This window comes from Gopherus flavomarginatus, chromosome 5, assembly GCF_025201925.1.
Source record: "Gopherus flavomarginatus isolate rGopFla2 chromosome 5, rGopFla2.mat.asm, whole genome shotgun sequence".
NCBI classification, from domain to species: domain Eukaryota; kingdom Metazoa; phylum Chordata; order Testudines; family Testudinidae; genus Gopherus; species Gopherus flavomarginatus.
Window position 1 is genome coordinate 46,751,553 of NC_066621.1, and position 14,746 is coordinate 46,766,298.

The 14,746-nt window shown below is 45.8% G+C and overlaps 1 protein-coding gene across 3 annotated transcripts in view; it reads left to right on the forward strand.

The window, feature by feature from the left end:
- EPS8L2 (EPS8 like 2) overlaps positions 1-14,746 on the forward strand; it is a 134,701-nt gene that overhangs the window by 104,979 nt on the left and 14,976 nt on the right. For all 3 annotated transcript variants that reach the window (XM_050952855.1, XM_050952853.1, XM_050952852.1), the window contains exons 9-14: positions 4,044-4,123; positions 4,705-4,831; positions 5,186-5,274; positions 11,581-11,655; positions 12,543-12,691; positions 12,992-13,118. In XM_050952855.1, coding sequence (XP_050808812.1) covers positions 4,044-4,123; positions 4,705-4,831; positions 5,186-5,274; positions 11,581-11,655; positions 12,543-12,691; positions 12,992-13,118 — 647 coding nt within the window. The remainder of the gene's footprint in view (positions 1-4,043; positions 4,124-4,704; positions 4,832-5,185; positions 5,275-11,580; positions 11,656-12,542; positions 12,692-12,991; positions 13,119-14,746) is intronic.

Sequence of the window (14,746 nt, forward strand, 5' to 3'; positions counted from 1 at the left end):
ATCTTTTATCATTTTTGTTGCTCTCCTCTGGACTCTGCAATTTGCCCACATCTTTCTAAAGTTTAGCACCCAAAAAATGGACATAACAAGTAGAGTAGGACAATTACCTCCCATGTCTTATATGACACTTCTTTTTGGACATCCCAGCATGATATTTGCCATTTTCACAACTGCATCACATTGTTGACTCATTCAATCTGTGATCCACTATATCTCCCAAATCCTTTCTGCAATACTACTTAGACAGTTATTCCCCATTTTGTAGCTCAGCATTTGACTTTTTCTTCCTAAGGCCTAGTCTACACTGGGGGGGACGGGGGAGGGAGGGGAATCGATCCAAGTTATGCAACTTCAGCTATGTGAATAACGTAGCTGAAGTTGACATACTTAGACTTCCTCGCCGCGGCGTTTTCACTGCGGTGAGTGTGCTGTCACTCCCCCGTTGACTCTGCCTGCGCCTCTCACGGTGGTGGTGTACAGGAGTCGACGGGAGAGTGCTTGGGGGTCGATTTATTGCAATAAATCGATCCCCGCTGGATCGATCACTGCCCGCCGATCCAGCGGATAGTGTAGACATACTGTAAGTGTAGTACTTTGTACTTATCTTTATTGAATTTCATCGCTGACCAATTCTCCAATTTATCAAGGTCCTGAGGAGACAAAATACTCTTTCCCAGTGATGGACAGTAGAGGACAAACAGTTGATCTGCTCTCCTGTGTAAAGAAACAGTATTTTAGAATCAGCTTTGTATAATGAAAATAATATGCAGCTTGGATTAGAAGATAGAAATTTGATTAATTTTTTAAGCAACTGATGTACACAGTACATACTGGATTTAGAATGTCTTGTTCCTGGATTCAGAAACATCTCCAGGATAAAAAGGAAAATAATATTTATTACTTGTATAATTGCAGTACCTAGTGGCTTCAATCAATATCAGAGTCTCATTGTGGCAGATGCTGTATAAACACTCATTAAGAGACAGTACCTGCCCCAGAGAGCTTTACAATCAAAATAGACAAGACAGAAAAAGAAAGCATTACTATCTCCATTACATGGTAAACTAGTAGGTCTTTTCCAGCTCTCATTTCTATGATCCTAAGCTATTCTGGTATATTTTTTCCAGCTCTCTCACACCAAATATGTAAATTACACGCTTGGATGATGTAGCTGGTGTTGGTGCCCCAAGATATGCACAGAAACATAGAACTTACAAATGTAGCCCCAGGAGCAGTAACCGTACATCATGCTGCTGTCACATTTCATAGAAGTACTGTCATCACAGAGAGCACTCTGTTCAGGATTCAAAACCACGACCGGATACACATGAGCAAACTGGAGCTGAAAATTCAAATGACCTGCTGCTGCTGTTCCATAGCAAACCAAGCAGCACAAGACCAGAAAATACCATCCAAGCTATAGCTTAAACAGAGGTTGTCTATCACTCTCCACACCACCAACCTGATCCATCTTCCACTCCAAGGAGCACAATGATAGGCCCAAGACATAATCTTTTATTATGCTACATTTCTCATTTAGCTGACTTCATTGCGGTAATGTGACTCCAGCCAGCTGCGTCCCCTTTGCTTCCCAGGTGTAATCCTCAGGTACATGACTAGCTGGATAGACCACTGTGAAGACATAGGCCTCAATCCTGCAAAGAGCTCTATGCAGGTGGATTAAGTCAGTGTGTGCAGCAGTCTGCCCATGCAGAGATCACTGATGTCAATGGGTCCTTAAACTGTAGAGATCACTAGCTCATTACAAACTGGCAAACATGCATGCTGGCAGACTGCCACATGCAAAGGGGCCACAGCTCAAAATCCTAAATAGTTGGCACTGGCCACAGATTGCAAAGACAAGACTTTGGAATATGTTAGCAACCGACCTCTTCTGGGACAGTTTCTTTCAATGAGATATCTCAATGGGACTTCAAAAATGCCAAGGAAGATTGTTTTTATCATTCATTATATACTTGGCGTGAAACTGATCTCTGTGGTTTCCCCACCCCTCTACCTAATAATGTCTATGATGTAGTCCCATTAGGAAGGATCTGAAGAGCATTTAATGGCATTTTGTTTCTGGTTCCACAAATTGCTTCCTTTACTATAGTATCAGAGGGATAGCCGTGTTAGCCTGGATCTGTAAAAGCAGCAAAGAGTTCTGTGCCACCTTATAGACTAACAGACGTCTGCTAGTCTATAAGGTGCCACAGGACTCTTTGCTGCTTTTCCTGTATTATTTTTCCAATACCAATTTCACTGAGAAGCTTGGTATCTCCTTCCCAGCCACAAGCACAGCTATGTCTAAACTCTCCTTGCTAACTTACCCCTTCACGTTTATGGTCAGATGGGACTGTTCCATGGCCAATCTGGATTATAGTCACCAGCTACATCACACAGCATAGTCAAGTGTATGTCTTTTCCTACCTTCATAGATGAGGACAGAACTGTGCACCTTCTCCAGAAATACAAGCTCTGGTCCCTTCACCTGAAGCAGGATCTTTAACAGCTGTTATTAGGGTTTTACACAACAGAGGTTGCAGCCACTAGAGGGCAAGATAGTCACACCTGAGCAGGTCTGCCATTCTATCCACCCAAGGACAGTGGTGTACAGACACTAGACAATGCACTACTAGGTCTCCCACTGAACATGCTTGTTTATTATTTGCTTTACAGTAACACCCTGGGGCCCACTTAGTACTGGAGATGCATTGTACAGGGCTGGACATTTTAGAGTTAAGCCTCTTGTATTTTTCATAGGCAACACTTCTGGTGCACATCTTTGTCATAAAATGGCCAAGACCCACACACCCTTGACTCTGCTCTTCACAGTACATTCCAAATGCTTTATGGAATTCTCGAAATCTGTCCACTACATCAACAGGCACTGCTAAAGTTCAGGGACCGTGTCCAGATAAAATGGAGTCCAGCATGTATCAGTGGGACAGTACAATATCTTGAATGTAGATGCCTCACTGAACCAGTTCACCATTAAGACATAATTCAGTGCTTTCTCTAGAACACCTGTCCAAACTAGTCACCTAATCCCCTCAATTAGGGATGATATGCAGGCAGTTTTTGTGGTTCTCTGCCAAAACAATCTCCCAGTACTCTCATATTATATATTCTGTGAATCTGTCTGAACTCCTATGGCACTTGCTAAAGGAGCCTTCTGAGACTTTGAACTCTTGTTTCCTGAACTTAGTCATTATTCTTTTAACAACAAAGCTGACCCAGAAACTACTTATTCTGAAATACTGATATGTCATTGACCAGTCTGTCATCTGAAAGCCTACGGACTACCTGTGTCTTTGTTTTTATTTACTCCAGAGTGATCTTATGCAAGTTAAACAGAATTACATCTTGAGGCAGCATGTACAAGTCTGCACAGAGCTCCTCTGATCTTTGTACAAGCATGTATAAAATATCAGTCAAGCAGAAATCCTGGCACACTGGGACTAGCAGACTAGCCTTTGCATTTATTTGTGTCTTTTCTTTTCTTTTCTTCAGTCTTACCATCCCTTGTATTTTTGATCTTTTGCCCATGTGACAATAGAAGCTTCTGCTGATGGATGGTGTGGATGTGTATTTCAATCAGCCTTGACCTAAGAGTGCATGTGGCAGCTCACATTATGTTGCTCACAGGTGTCAAGAGACTACAGGTTTAATCTCCAGCAGACCAGTCAAGTAACAGTGAAGTCAATGGAGCTACAGCTGAGGATGTGGCTTCAGTAGCTACAACTAACTGGCTATTTCTTATGATTCATGCACTGTTTGAATTTGCAAACTGACAAATCAATACACAGATATTGCAGACAGGTGCTACACCTCGGAAGGGCTTAATTAGCACTGTTGATCTCCTAGCTGAATGTTCTCTGCATTCCCATAGACAAATTTTTGTAACCCAGCATAAATTAACATGCAAAACCCAATCAAGTTTTATCACTCAGTTGGATACAGTGCCTTTATTATTTGTTGGGAGTGCACCCCTGTTTTCATCCTTTTGATTGTTAACACCCTGCCATTTGCTTGCTTGGCAGAATTTGAACGACGCAGCTCCAGCTCCCAGGAGCATGAAGAGTCCCGAGCGATCTTAGCACAGAAGATTGAAAAAGAAACGGTTGGTAGCAGGAGTTGGGCATCCATAACAGGCAAAGCGATGTGGGGAGAAAGGGAAGAAATTTGTCCTTCATGGACAAATTGTATGCAATTTAATCATTTAAAACAGGCACCTAAATACCCACCAAGAGGAGATGGACAAGAGAGAAGATGATGCATAGGTCAGATTGTGCCATTTGTACTTGCCTTACTCATTGAGTAGTTGGGACTTTTCAAAGAGTGAGGAACTAACTTGATATGGAAAAGAGTGCCCAGATTAGGCCCAGAGATGCTATTCATGCAGTTTATTTTTTCCAGTTGCCATGCAGTCAGCCAGATACCACACTGATAGATGCAGTAGAAAAGAAGTGCCTAAACACAGAATTTTGTGCCTGGAAATCACACTGTTAGAAAAAGATCAATTCCACTTTATTTCATGCCTTGATAAACAACCCCTCCAGGGGCTCTAAGGAAGTGATCACTAGACCCTGGGACTGAGGCCCTGGTAGAAGTTATACTTCAGTGCTTGGGCTCCTAAGTCTGATGCAGTAGCCGCTCTTTTGCCCTGGGTTCAGCATTTTTGTCTCTTTGCTCCATTCACAGCAAATCCTGAACTGCACTCTGGATGATATTGAGATGTTTGTTGCCCGGCTTCAGAAAGCAGCAGAGGCATTCAAACAGCTGAACCAGCGGAAGAAAGGGAAGAAGAGCAAGAAGAAAGCGCCAGCAGGTATAGTCAATCAACCAGCATAATACGCAAGTGGGTGAACAAGAGGGCTCAGTTAATGACTTGGGAGGAAATCTAAGCAGGCACAAATTGGCGACTTCCTGAAGCCTTCAAGTTCAGGTTCAGTGACATAACAATACATTCAGCACCATTCTATAACTCCAGCTTAGTAAGCAAAGATTGCAGCATGGAGAAAAGATGTTTGCTGTGTCTTTATTATGTATGTGCTGCCCTGCTAGGGCTCCTGAAATCCAATGAGCCAAATAACCCCTTGTCGTTAAAACCAATTACTTTAATTCATTGTAAATTTGAAAGCATGCTTTGCTCAAATAATCTTTCTTCTCAACTTCTTTTCAGAGGGGGTACTGACTCTTAGAGCCAGGCCTCCAACAGAGGCTGAGTTCATTGACTGCTTCCAGAAAACCAAGCTGGCTCTCAACCTTCTGGTAAGGTGCAAATGTATTTCATTCCCTTTCTGTGCTGCACTAAGAGTGCTGTATGCCTACAGAACACAACTACTATGCATGTACTTTGGAAAACAAATGTGATCTCTCAAAACCAACAGAAAATAATATTGAAGCACCTGCTTTATTCCCTCCTGCTTATTTTACTACAAGGATGGGGTGGGACATATTCTAGACTCCTGCATCATAGTCACTTGCTGACAAAATCCTGGTTAAAGCTTTTATATAATGTTTCTTGAAGCAGGTTTCTAATGGTAAAAAGGAGGAAGGTCCAGGCACAAAAATATTGTTACCACTTTTGACCTGAGCTTCTAGTCAAAGTTCAACCCTGAAGTTTGTTCTGGTAGGAGGGAGAATTGAAGGATGGAGTCGAGTACCTTTGAGGCAATCATGTTTAATTACATGGAACGCACAAAATATGGTTGCCTGAAAACAGGAGGAACCAAACAATAAAAGACAGTGTCCTTGCTCACAGCACCAAACTTCTTTCAGCTGGCACCTCCCCAACGGCACACGCTCTCTCTCTCAGCTTTTCCCAGGATTGTGTTACCCACTGCTTGCTAGGCCGCTGTCTGTCTCACTATTCCATCCACACTCCCTTACCCAAGGGAAATGAGCTGTGGAGCGCACCGCCCAGATGGTCAGTGTTACTGGGCAAGCTCACGTATCCCATTTAGTCTTAAGCAGGACAGCTCAGCTGTCTCTCAAAGCTATATTAAATGAGGGGTGGAGATCACAACAGTTTAAATGAGGTTTAACCCAGCCCTCAACAATACGTACATATTTGCAGGCCAACACTTGCGTGAGCACAATTGTCACAGCCGTGCACGCAAATGGGCCGTTAGACATCTAGATACTCATTTGTGCACAAGTCAGTGTTTTTGCACATACACTTCCACTTGCTGCCTTTAAATAAATCTGACTAGTTATGCAATTTTTCTACTTCTCTGTTTCGATGGGGGGCAGGAAAGGAAAGAGGTTGTAAATAGGAAAGAAAAAACCATTGTGCTTTAACATGATTCAATTGGACACTTTATGTATAGCGTTACTTTGTATGACCTCCTAAAATATTGGCCCATGTGGAGTCCATAGGTAACTGAGCATACCTATGCTTCTAATTTTTCCCCCAAATGCTTTATAAAGCTCTTACTTTCCATTTCTCCTCTGGATGAGTTTCCCTGTTACAAACAGTAGAGCCAGGTACTACCAAGCGTGAAGATGTACCAAATGCTGCTGATTCTGATTAACTATACATAGTAGAAAAGCAGGGTAATGACTCTGTTTGAATGAATTTGTCATTTCATAGCACTCTAACCAAGCTTGTCCAATGAACCAGATCTAGCAAGATTAGTTTTAAGGAAGTTATTTGCAGAGAAACCACAGACTGTAAACAAGTCTAGGGCAACTAGCAGACCAACTTCAGACTTTTCTACTGCAACTGAATATTAATGCACATTCCCCCACCAGAGAATGAGCTGGCAATACCAGCAAACCCCACCACTCCTCCCCTTAGCGACCATCACTCATGGGTAAGAGCCCTGGGGCAAACTCTGATAGGATAACTAACATCAAAGGCCCGATTATAAACCCCACCACAAAGCTCACTTTGTGCATCCAGGGCAGCAAGAAATGTCCCTAAAAACTGTGCTAAAGAGGTGGCCGAGGATTCACCTGGAACACAGGAATCCTTAGCTGGCATGACTGGATTTACCCTAATCTTCCCTGATTCCCTCAGCCAGCAGGGGCTAAGGAGGAAGTATGACAGAAGAGGCAGGGTCGGGGCAGAATTCTGGTCTAGCTGTTAAATCAGTCCTGGAGCTGCTGTTAGCTTGTGCTGGAGGCCTGCCCACAATCAAGGGAGGTTTAGATCGGGGTCTCAAACTCAAATGACCATGAGGGCCACGAGGACTAATACATTGGCCCAAGGGCCACATTACTAACACCTCCTCCCTGCCGCCCTCAGCCCCATCCCCACTCTACCCCTTCCATGAAGCCCCTCCCCTGCTCCGCCTCTTCCCACCCCTTCCCTGCCCCCCTACCAGCCCCTTCCCCAAAATCCCCACCCCAACTCCACCCCCTCCCTGCCCCCAAGGGGTGCAGGAGGGGTGTGGCACAGGGATTCAGGGCAGGGGGTCAGGGTGCAGGGTATGGCAGGGGGATCAGGGTGCGGCAGGGGGCTCAGAGCAGTGGGTTGGGGTGCAGGAGGGGTGTGGGAGAGGGTCAGGGTGCAGAATGCGGCAAGAGGCTCAGGGCAGGGGGGTTGACTGCTGGAGGGGCTAGGAGGGCGGGCTGGCCCAGCGCACACCAGGGGCAGGGCAGGCTCCCTGCCTGCCTGCCCACCCTGCCCCCACGCTGCTCCGCTCCGGGAAGCGGCTGGAACGTGGGGGAGCAAGGACACAGGGGTGTGTGTTGCAGTTGCTTCAGGCAACACCCCCTGCATCTCCCATTGGCCGGGAATGGGGAACTGCTGGGAGCGGTGCCTGAAGCAACAGCAACACACCCCTGCGCCTCTCTTCCCCCACTTTCTTTCTGCTTCCTGGAGCAGCATCGGGGCAGGGCAGGCGGGCAGGCAGGCAGCCTGCCCTGCCCCCAGTGCGCGCCGGGCCAGAGCCGCTGTAGGTAAACACTGGGGGAGGGCAGGGGGGCCGCGAGGAGCTTGCAGGCCGCAGAAAATAACCTTGCGGGGCGGCCTGCGGGCCGCGTGTTTGAGACTTCTGGTTTAGAGCCACCTTTGCTCCACCCCGCCTCTAGGATTAAGCTACAAAAAGGAGGAGGAATTATTTAGTTTGCTCCAGAGAATGAGGGCCAAGGTTAGGAAAAATGGGATGTAATTAAGTGAAGTAAAATGTAGGCTGAATACCAGGGGAAATCACTGAGCTACAAGTTCTGTGAGATTGGGGAATGATCATCTACGGAAAGTGGTGGAAGTACCATCTCTTGAGTCATTTTAAAAAGTCTGGACTGGAGGATATTGTAGGGAACATTCCTGCACCAGTTCTCTAGGAGTGACCTAGTAAGTCTTTTCCATTGCTAATTTTTCTGACTCTGATAGAAATAATCCCTCTGGCTCTTCAACTTTGCTTTGTTGGAGGAAAAGTGAGACCAGAAGCATTGAGATGTTCCAGTTAGAATGTAAACAGTTTGGGACCAGGATCAGCTCTGTTAGGCATTTCTACAGTGCCTAGAAGTTAGACAAAAAACCTACACACATGCTAATAAGCTTGCCAGAGATTACCTCCAATTCCAGCAAGGGCTCTGATAGGTGATCAGCCCTTCAAACTGCACACAGGAGTTTTTCTGTGGCTACAAGTTCATAACAGCTTTCAGTGCACTGTGGGTCTTCGATCTTCAGAGCCTATGAATAGCTAATCAGTCAGACAATGGCGCTCTCCTCAGGGAGTAGCTTCAAAAGGTTGAGTCTGGAGGTGGGAATTTTCATTCACTTCCCTCCAGGTGTTTTCTAGGAAACCCACTTAACTTTGTTTGTCCCAAAAATTCCTTCTTGTCTTCATTGTTTAAAATAGTCCTCTGAAGCTCATAACACTTCCCAGAGTTTACACTGGTCATGTCTTCCTCCTAGACAATTTGTATACAATCCCACATCCACATATAAATTTTGCATTTACAATACAATGGAGTCCAAATCTACTGAAACTTAATTCAATAAGATCTCCCAAAGATATTGAAGGAAATTGCCATATGCATCACAGGTGCCTTAAACTGGTAGAGTTTATTCCTCTTCCCATATGGGAATAGTTATACTTAGGCCATGTCTACATCTAAAATTTTGCAGCGCTGGTTGTTACAGCTGTATTAGTACAGCTGTATAGGGCCAGCGCTGCAGAGTGGCCACACTTACAGCAACCAGCGCTGCAAGTGGTGTTAGATGTGGCCACACTGCAGCGCTGTTGGGCGGCTTCAAGGGAGGTTCGGGGAACGCGAGAGCAAACCGCGGCGAAGCTGGTCTCCTTTCCCGGTTTGCTCTCTCGTTCCCCGAACCCCCGAACAAGCAGGTCTCCTTCCCTGCGGTTTGCTGGGTGGTTCGGGGAACGCGAGAGCAAACCCGGGAAAGGAGACCAGCTTCGCCGCGGTTTGCTCTCGCGTTCCCCGAACAAGCAGGTCTCCTTCCCTGCGGTTTGCAGGGTGGTTCGGGGAACGTGAGAGCAAACCCGGGAAAGGAGACCAGCTTCGCCGCGGTTTGCTCTCGCGTTCCCCGAACAAGCAGGTCTCCTTCCCTGCGGTTTGCAGGGTGGTTCCGGGAAACGCGAGAGCAAACCGCGGCGAAGCTGGTCTCCTTTCCCGGTTTGCTCTCGCGTTCCCGGAACCACCCAGCAAACCTCAGGGAAGGAGACCTGCTTGCTCGGGGAACGCGAGAGCAAACCGGGGAAGGAGACCAGCTTGATTACCAGAGGCTTCCTCAGGTATGCTGGGATACCTGCTTATTCCACGGAGGTCAAGAAAAGCGCTGGTAAGTGTCTATATTTGATTACCAGCGCTGGATCACCAGCGCTGGATCCTCTACACCCGAGACAAAACGGGAGTACGGCCAGCGCTGCAAACAGGGAGTTGCAGCGCTGGTGGTGCCCTGCAGATGTGTACACCTCCTAAGTTGCAGCGCTGTAACTCCCTCACCAGCGCTGCAACTTTCTGATGTAGACAAGCCCTGATATAAAAGCACTTTTATACCAGTATAACTCCATCCACGCTAGGGGGTTTGTACCACTTTAACTATACTGGCATGATTAGCTCCATACAACTTGTGGGTTTATATGAGCCCTTAGTCGTAGACACAAATTGCTGCCCTGAAGGAACGTAAAGGGGAAGTAGCAATGAAAATATTAATAAATTAAACTAGCCCCAATAGAAACACAGCATTTGCAGAATCCCAGGTTGCGTAACAGCACACGCTTTAGGAGATGTCACTTCACTTAGTAGGTTTATATACATCAATTCTTTTTTACATTTTCTTCTCCACATTAATATTTAAAAACACATACCGCCAGCCTAACGTTACTTAGAACCTACATAGCACTTCCCCAGCATGAATCTGTCCTCACATCTCACTTGGGAATTGGGCAGCTCCATTTTGCATATGGAAACACTGAAGCAGAGAGGTTAAGTGATTTACCCAAGACCGCAGAGTGGGATTTGATGCTAGAGCTGGGACTAAATGCAGCTGTTTCTGGCTCCTAGGGCTGTGCTCAGATGAACTCATCTCTCTCTCACAACAGGATGCATGCAGCAGAAATAATTAAGGATTTTAGCACACGCAGAGCCACAGTACCTTGCAGTTCCAGTGAGAGATCTAATTTTCCATTGTAGCAACACCAACAATTTGTGACAGAGAGAGAAAATAAAGGAGGTATAGACTGAAGTGGTGTCACTACGTCTCCCATTGATTACTGCAAAAATACACTTGATTATCATAATTTAATCCCAGGCATTTGTTCTTCTTTGCAACACAGCCCATTTCAAAAGGCAGAGCATTTAGGTCTTGTCTATGCTTGGGATTCTGCAATCAGTGGCCATCAACTTCTCTAGATACATTGGTGCAAACCCCCATGTCTACACTACAGCAGTGCAGCTGTGCCAATGTAGCATAGATGCTTCCCATATGGACGGAAGGGGTTTTTCCATCGCTGTAGTAAATCCACCTCTCCAAGAAGTGGTAGCTAGGTCGACAGAAGAATTTTTTCCCCATTAGCCTAGTTGCATGTCTACAGTGGGATTTAGGTTGACTTAATGATGTCACACACGGCCTTGAACAATGCAGCTAGGTCGACCTAAGTTTTAGCTGTAACCCAGGCCACAGTGAAGAATTTTCCCTGTTGGTAATTTGCTGAATACATTTGCAGGGCACCTAGCTCACAATGGTGTCAAATGCCTAAATACCTCTGAAGTTCTAGACCTTTCTTTCTACCCAGGAATTTATGGGTCAGGTTTTCAAAAATGACCAATGCTTTTGGGTTCCCAACTCAAAACACCTTGAAAGGTTGTGATTTTCAGAGGGCAGATGCTTGGCACTTTCTGAAAAATCAGGCCCCTTTATGGGTTCTCAAAATGGACACCAAAGAAAAGAAAAAGAAAAAAAGAAAAAAGAATCGAGTCACCCAAAATCATTATGTCACTTGGGCTAGGTCTCATGATTGGAAGCTAACCATTTATTTTTTTAGTTCTCAGTCTCCTACAGTAAGGGAAAGTATCAGAAAACAGTAATCTCTCTACATCACAGATGATAGGAACCAAAAGCCAGATTTGGATTAATCTGGGAGTCTTCTCTCTTTTCAGGCCAAATTGAGAAAGCATATCCAGAACCCAAGTGCTTCAGAACTAGTGCATTTCCTGTTTGGGCCACTGGAACTGGTAACCCTTTAAATACAATTCTTATTCTTACTAATGTGCCTATGTAAAAAGTAACACTAGCAGAGAATAAGAGGCAGACAGAAAGATACTGGACATGATCCGGCTAAGGGCAGGTGCGCCAGTATTAGGTGTACTCATGTAAGATAAGAAGTTACAAGCAGCACAGGGGGCATAGAACCTGATCCTGCATTAGTGATCACCATTGTACCAGTGCCAATCGTGGGCATATAGCTCCCCACATTATCCCAGAATACTAGCAGGTGCAAATATAACCACTGTTTGGGGCATGTTGTGTGTTCTCCATAGTCTAGTACAGCTCCTGCTCACAAGATTCAGTCCTTTAGTTCAAACTATAGAGTCTTGTGTTCTTAGCATTGGCAGTCCCTGATCATGACCAAGACGGCAGCCATTGCATAAAGTCAGAGAGGCAGTACATAGCCAAGCTTGCTAGATTAGGACAGCACTGAAACCCCATTTCCTTAAAGGCAACAATCACCTATTTTTACCCGGGGCACTTGCAGAGAGCATGTGGGGATTCAGACTACTATGCAAAACTGCACAACGAATTCACAGCCAAACCTTGAAACAGCGCAACATTCATCTGGGTTCAGGTTTAATTACAAACTTGAACGTGACTCAAACTATTCACGAGGATTGCAAGCCTTTTCAGACTTTGGGCCTATGGTCGTGAGAACAAAATATGGTTCCAATCTGGAGTGGCCCTGGGCCCCAATTTCAAGCAAATATCACTCATTATTAGCCCTGAAATACTATGAGGGATTCCCAGTTTCAACCAGAAACCCAGAGAAATTGATTTTCAGTTTGAGATTGTGGGATTTGTTCATGAAGTGAAAGTTTGTAACTGGTATTGTGTGTGCGTGACTTAGATCCTCCATAGCTGTGGAGGCCCTGAACTCGCAAGGTCTGTCGTCAGCCCGCTTCTCTCTAAAGACACCACAGATTTCCTGAGAGGACACCTGACACCGAAAGAGATGATGCTCTGGGAGTCCATTGGAGAGACGTGGACCAGATCCAGGTAAGAGTCAGGCTGGGCAAAGGGACAATCAGCAGATTTCCAAGTTCTAAGAACAATTCAGAGCAGCATTTCGTTTCTGTAGCCCATTCAGGGGGGCTGAGTGTGAGAGCAGGATTTTGTCCAATAGGTTAAAACACTAGGGACCTGATTCACTGTTGTCCTGCACCTGTGTGGCAATTTACACCCTCTGCACTGATGTAAGTAATGTCAGTGGGTACAGGGCAATGGGGACTTGGGTCCTAGAAATGTACCATTTGAGGATCTGACTCTGCATATAATTTTTCCCTCCCATCTTTTAAGAGCGGAATGGCCTAGAGAGTCTGTTGTCCCAACCTACATCCCAAAATTCCGCAATGGATGGGAGCCACCCCTGGAAATCTTCCGTGGAGCCCCATGGGAAATAGACGTTGGACATTTACAAGAGGAGGTAGGTCTCATGCCTCAAGTCATCTTCCTTTTCTACTAACTTACTTGGCCAGCGGGCCAGATCCTCTACTATCCCAGTTTACACGAGCTACAGATCTGGTCCTGCATTTTGAAGATTACCTCAGGGACAAATGCCAGGTTCACGGCAAGAGCCTTGCTGTTTTTCAGCTGGGTTGATGCAGATGTGAGATCTACTGAGTTTATTGAGATGAGGCAAAGGGCTTTATTCTCCACTCCATTACTGCAGTGAAATGCCATTGAATTCAGTGGAGTTCACCAGTTTTATGCTGGTGTGAGCAGGGAATCAGATGCAAAGAGTCAGTGGGTTGGTTGGATGAGAACCCAGGTTCCTAGCTCTCTGTTGCCAGTACTAAATCTCTTAGGGCAGGTCTGCACTGCAAAAAACAAAAAACAAAAAACAACACAACACCCAAAAACCTGCAGCAGTGAATCTCAGAGCCCAGCTCTATAGATTCAGGCTCATACTCCAGTGCTAAAAATAGCAGTGTAGATGTTCCGACTCGGGCTCTGAGACCCACCCCCATTGGTGGGTTTCAGAACTCAAGCAGGAACATCTAGTTCATTTTTATAGCTGTAGTGCAAGCCCAAGTCTGTAGACCTGGGCTCTGAGACTCATTGCAGTGGGTGTTTTTTGCAGAGTAGACTTACCCATAGCATATACACCTTACAGAGCAGAGGCCTGTCACTGTACAGCTTGCTGACTTGCCCTATTGCTGAAACCCTCTTAACAAGTTATTCTTGATTCTTCCTGAAAATAACAGGCTCTGGCTAGAGAATGTTGGACTTATTCTATACTGGACCCTGGAGCTGTCATGATCAACAGCAATATTTTAATCCAGAAATCCAGTTACCATCTACGGTATCCTGGCCTCTTCAGCAGTAGCCCAGGAATCACACCATACTTCAAGGGTGGCAGTGCCGCCATCAGGTGCTTCCCAAATATACAAGATATTGGTTGACCTAACTGTGCTACAATGTAGTTTGTGATGGTGTCTGAAATACAGTAAATGGGTCGATCAAGAGCTGAATTTGTTCTTACTCATCTGAATAAACTACAGAAACTCAAAAATACATTCATGGATTTTAAGGCCAGAAGGGAACACTGATCAGCCAGCCTGACCTGTATGACACAGACCTTAGCATTTCACCCAGCGGAGGGAATTATTCTTCCCTACAACGTAAACAAGCCACAAAGAAGAAAAATAACTTGTGCTTCCTCTAAAGCAGGGATCAGCAACCTTTGGCATGCGGTTCACTAGGGTAAGCACCCTAGCGGGCAAGGCCGGTTTGTTTACCTGCTGCGTCCGCAGGTTTGGCTAATCATGGCTCCCGTTGGCCACAGTTCACCACTCCAGGCCAATTGGGGTGTCGGGAAGTGGCGCGGGCTGATGGATGTGCTGGCCGCCACTTCCCACCATTCCCATTGGCCTAGGACGATGAACCGCGGCCAGTGGGAGCTGTGATCGGCCAAACTTGCAGACGCGGCAGGTAAACAAACCAGCCTGGCCCGCCAGGGTGCTACGCTCTGGCAAGCCACTTGCCAGGGGTTGCCGACCCCTGCTCTAGAGCATCTCTTTTTGAAAGACAGCCAATCTTGATTTAAAAACT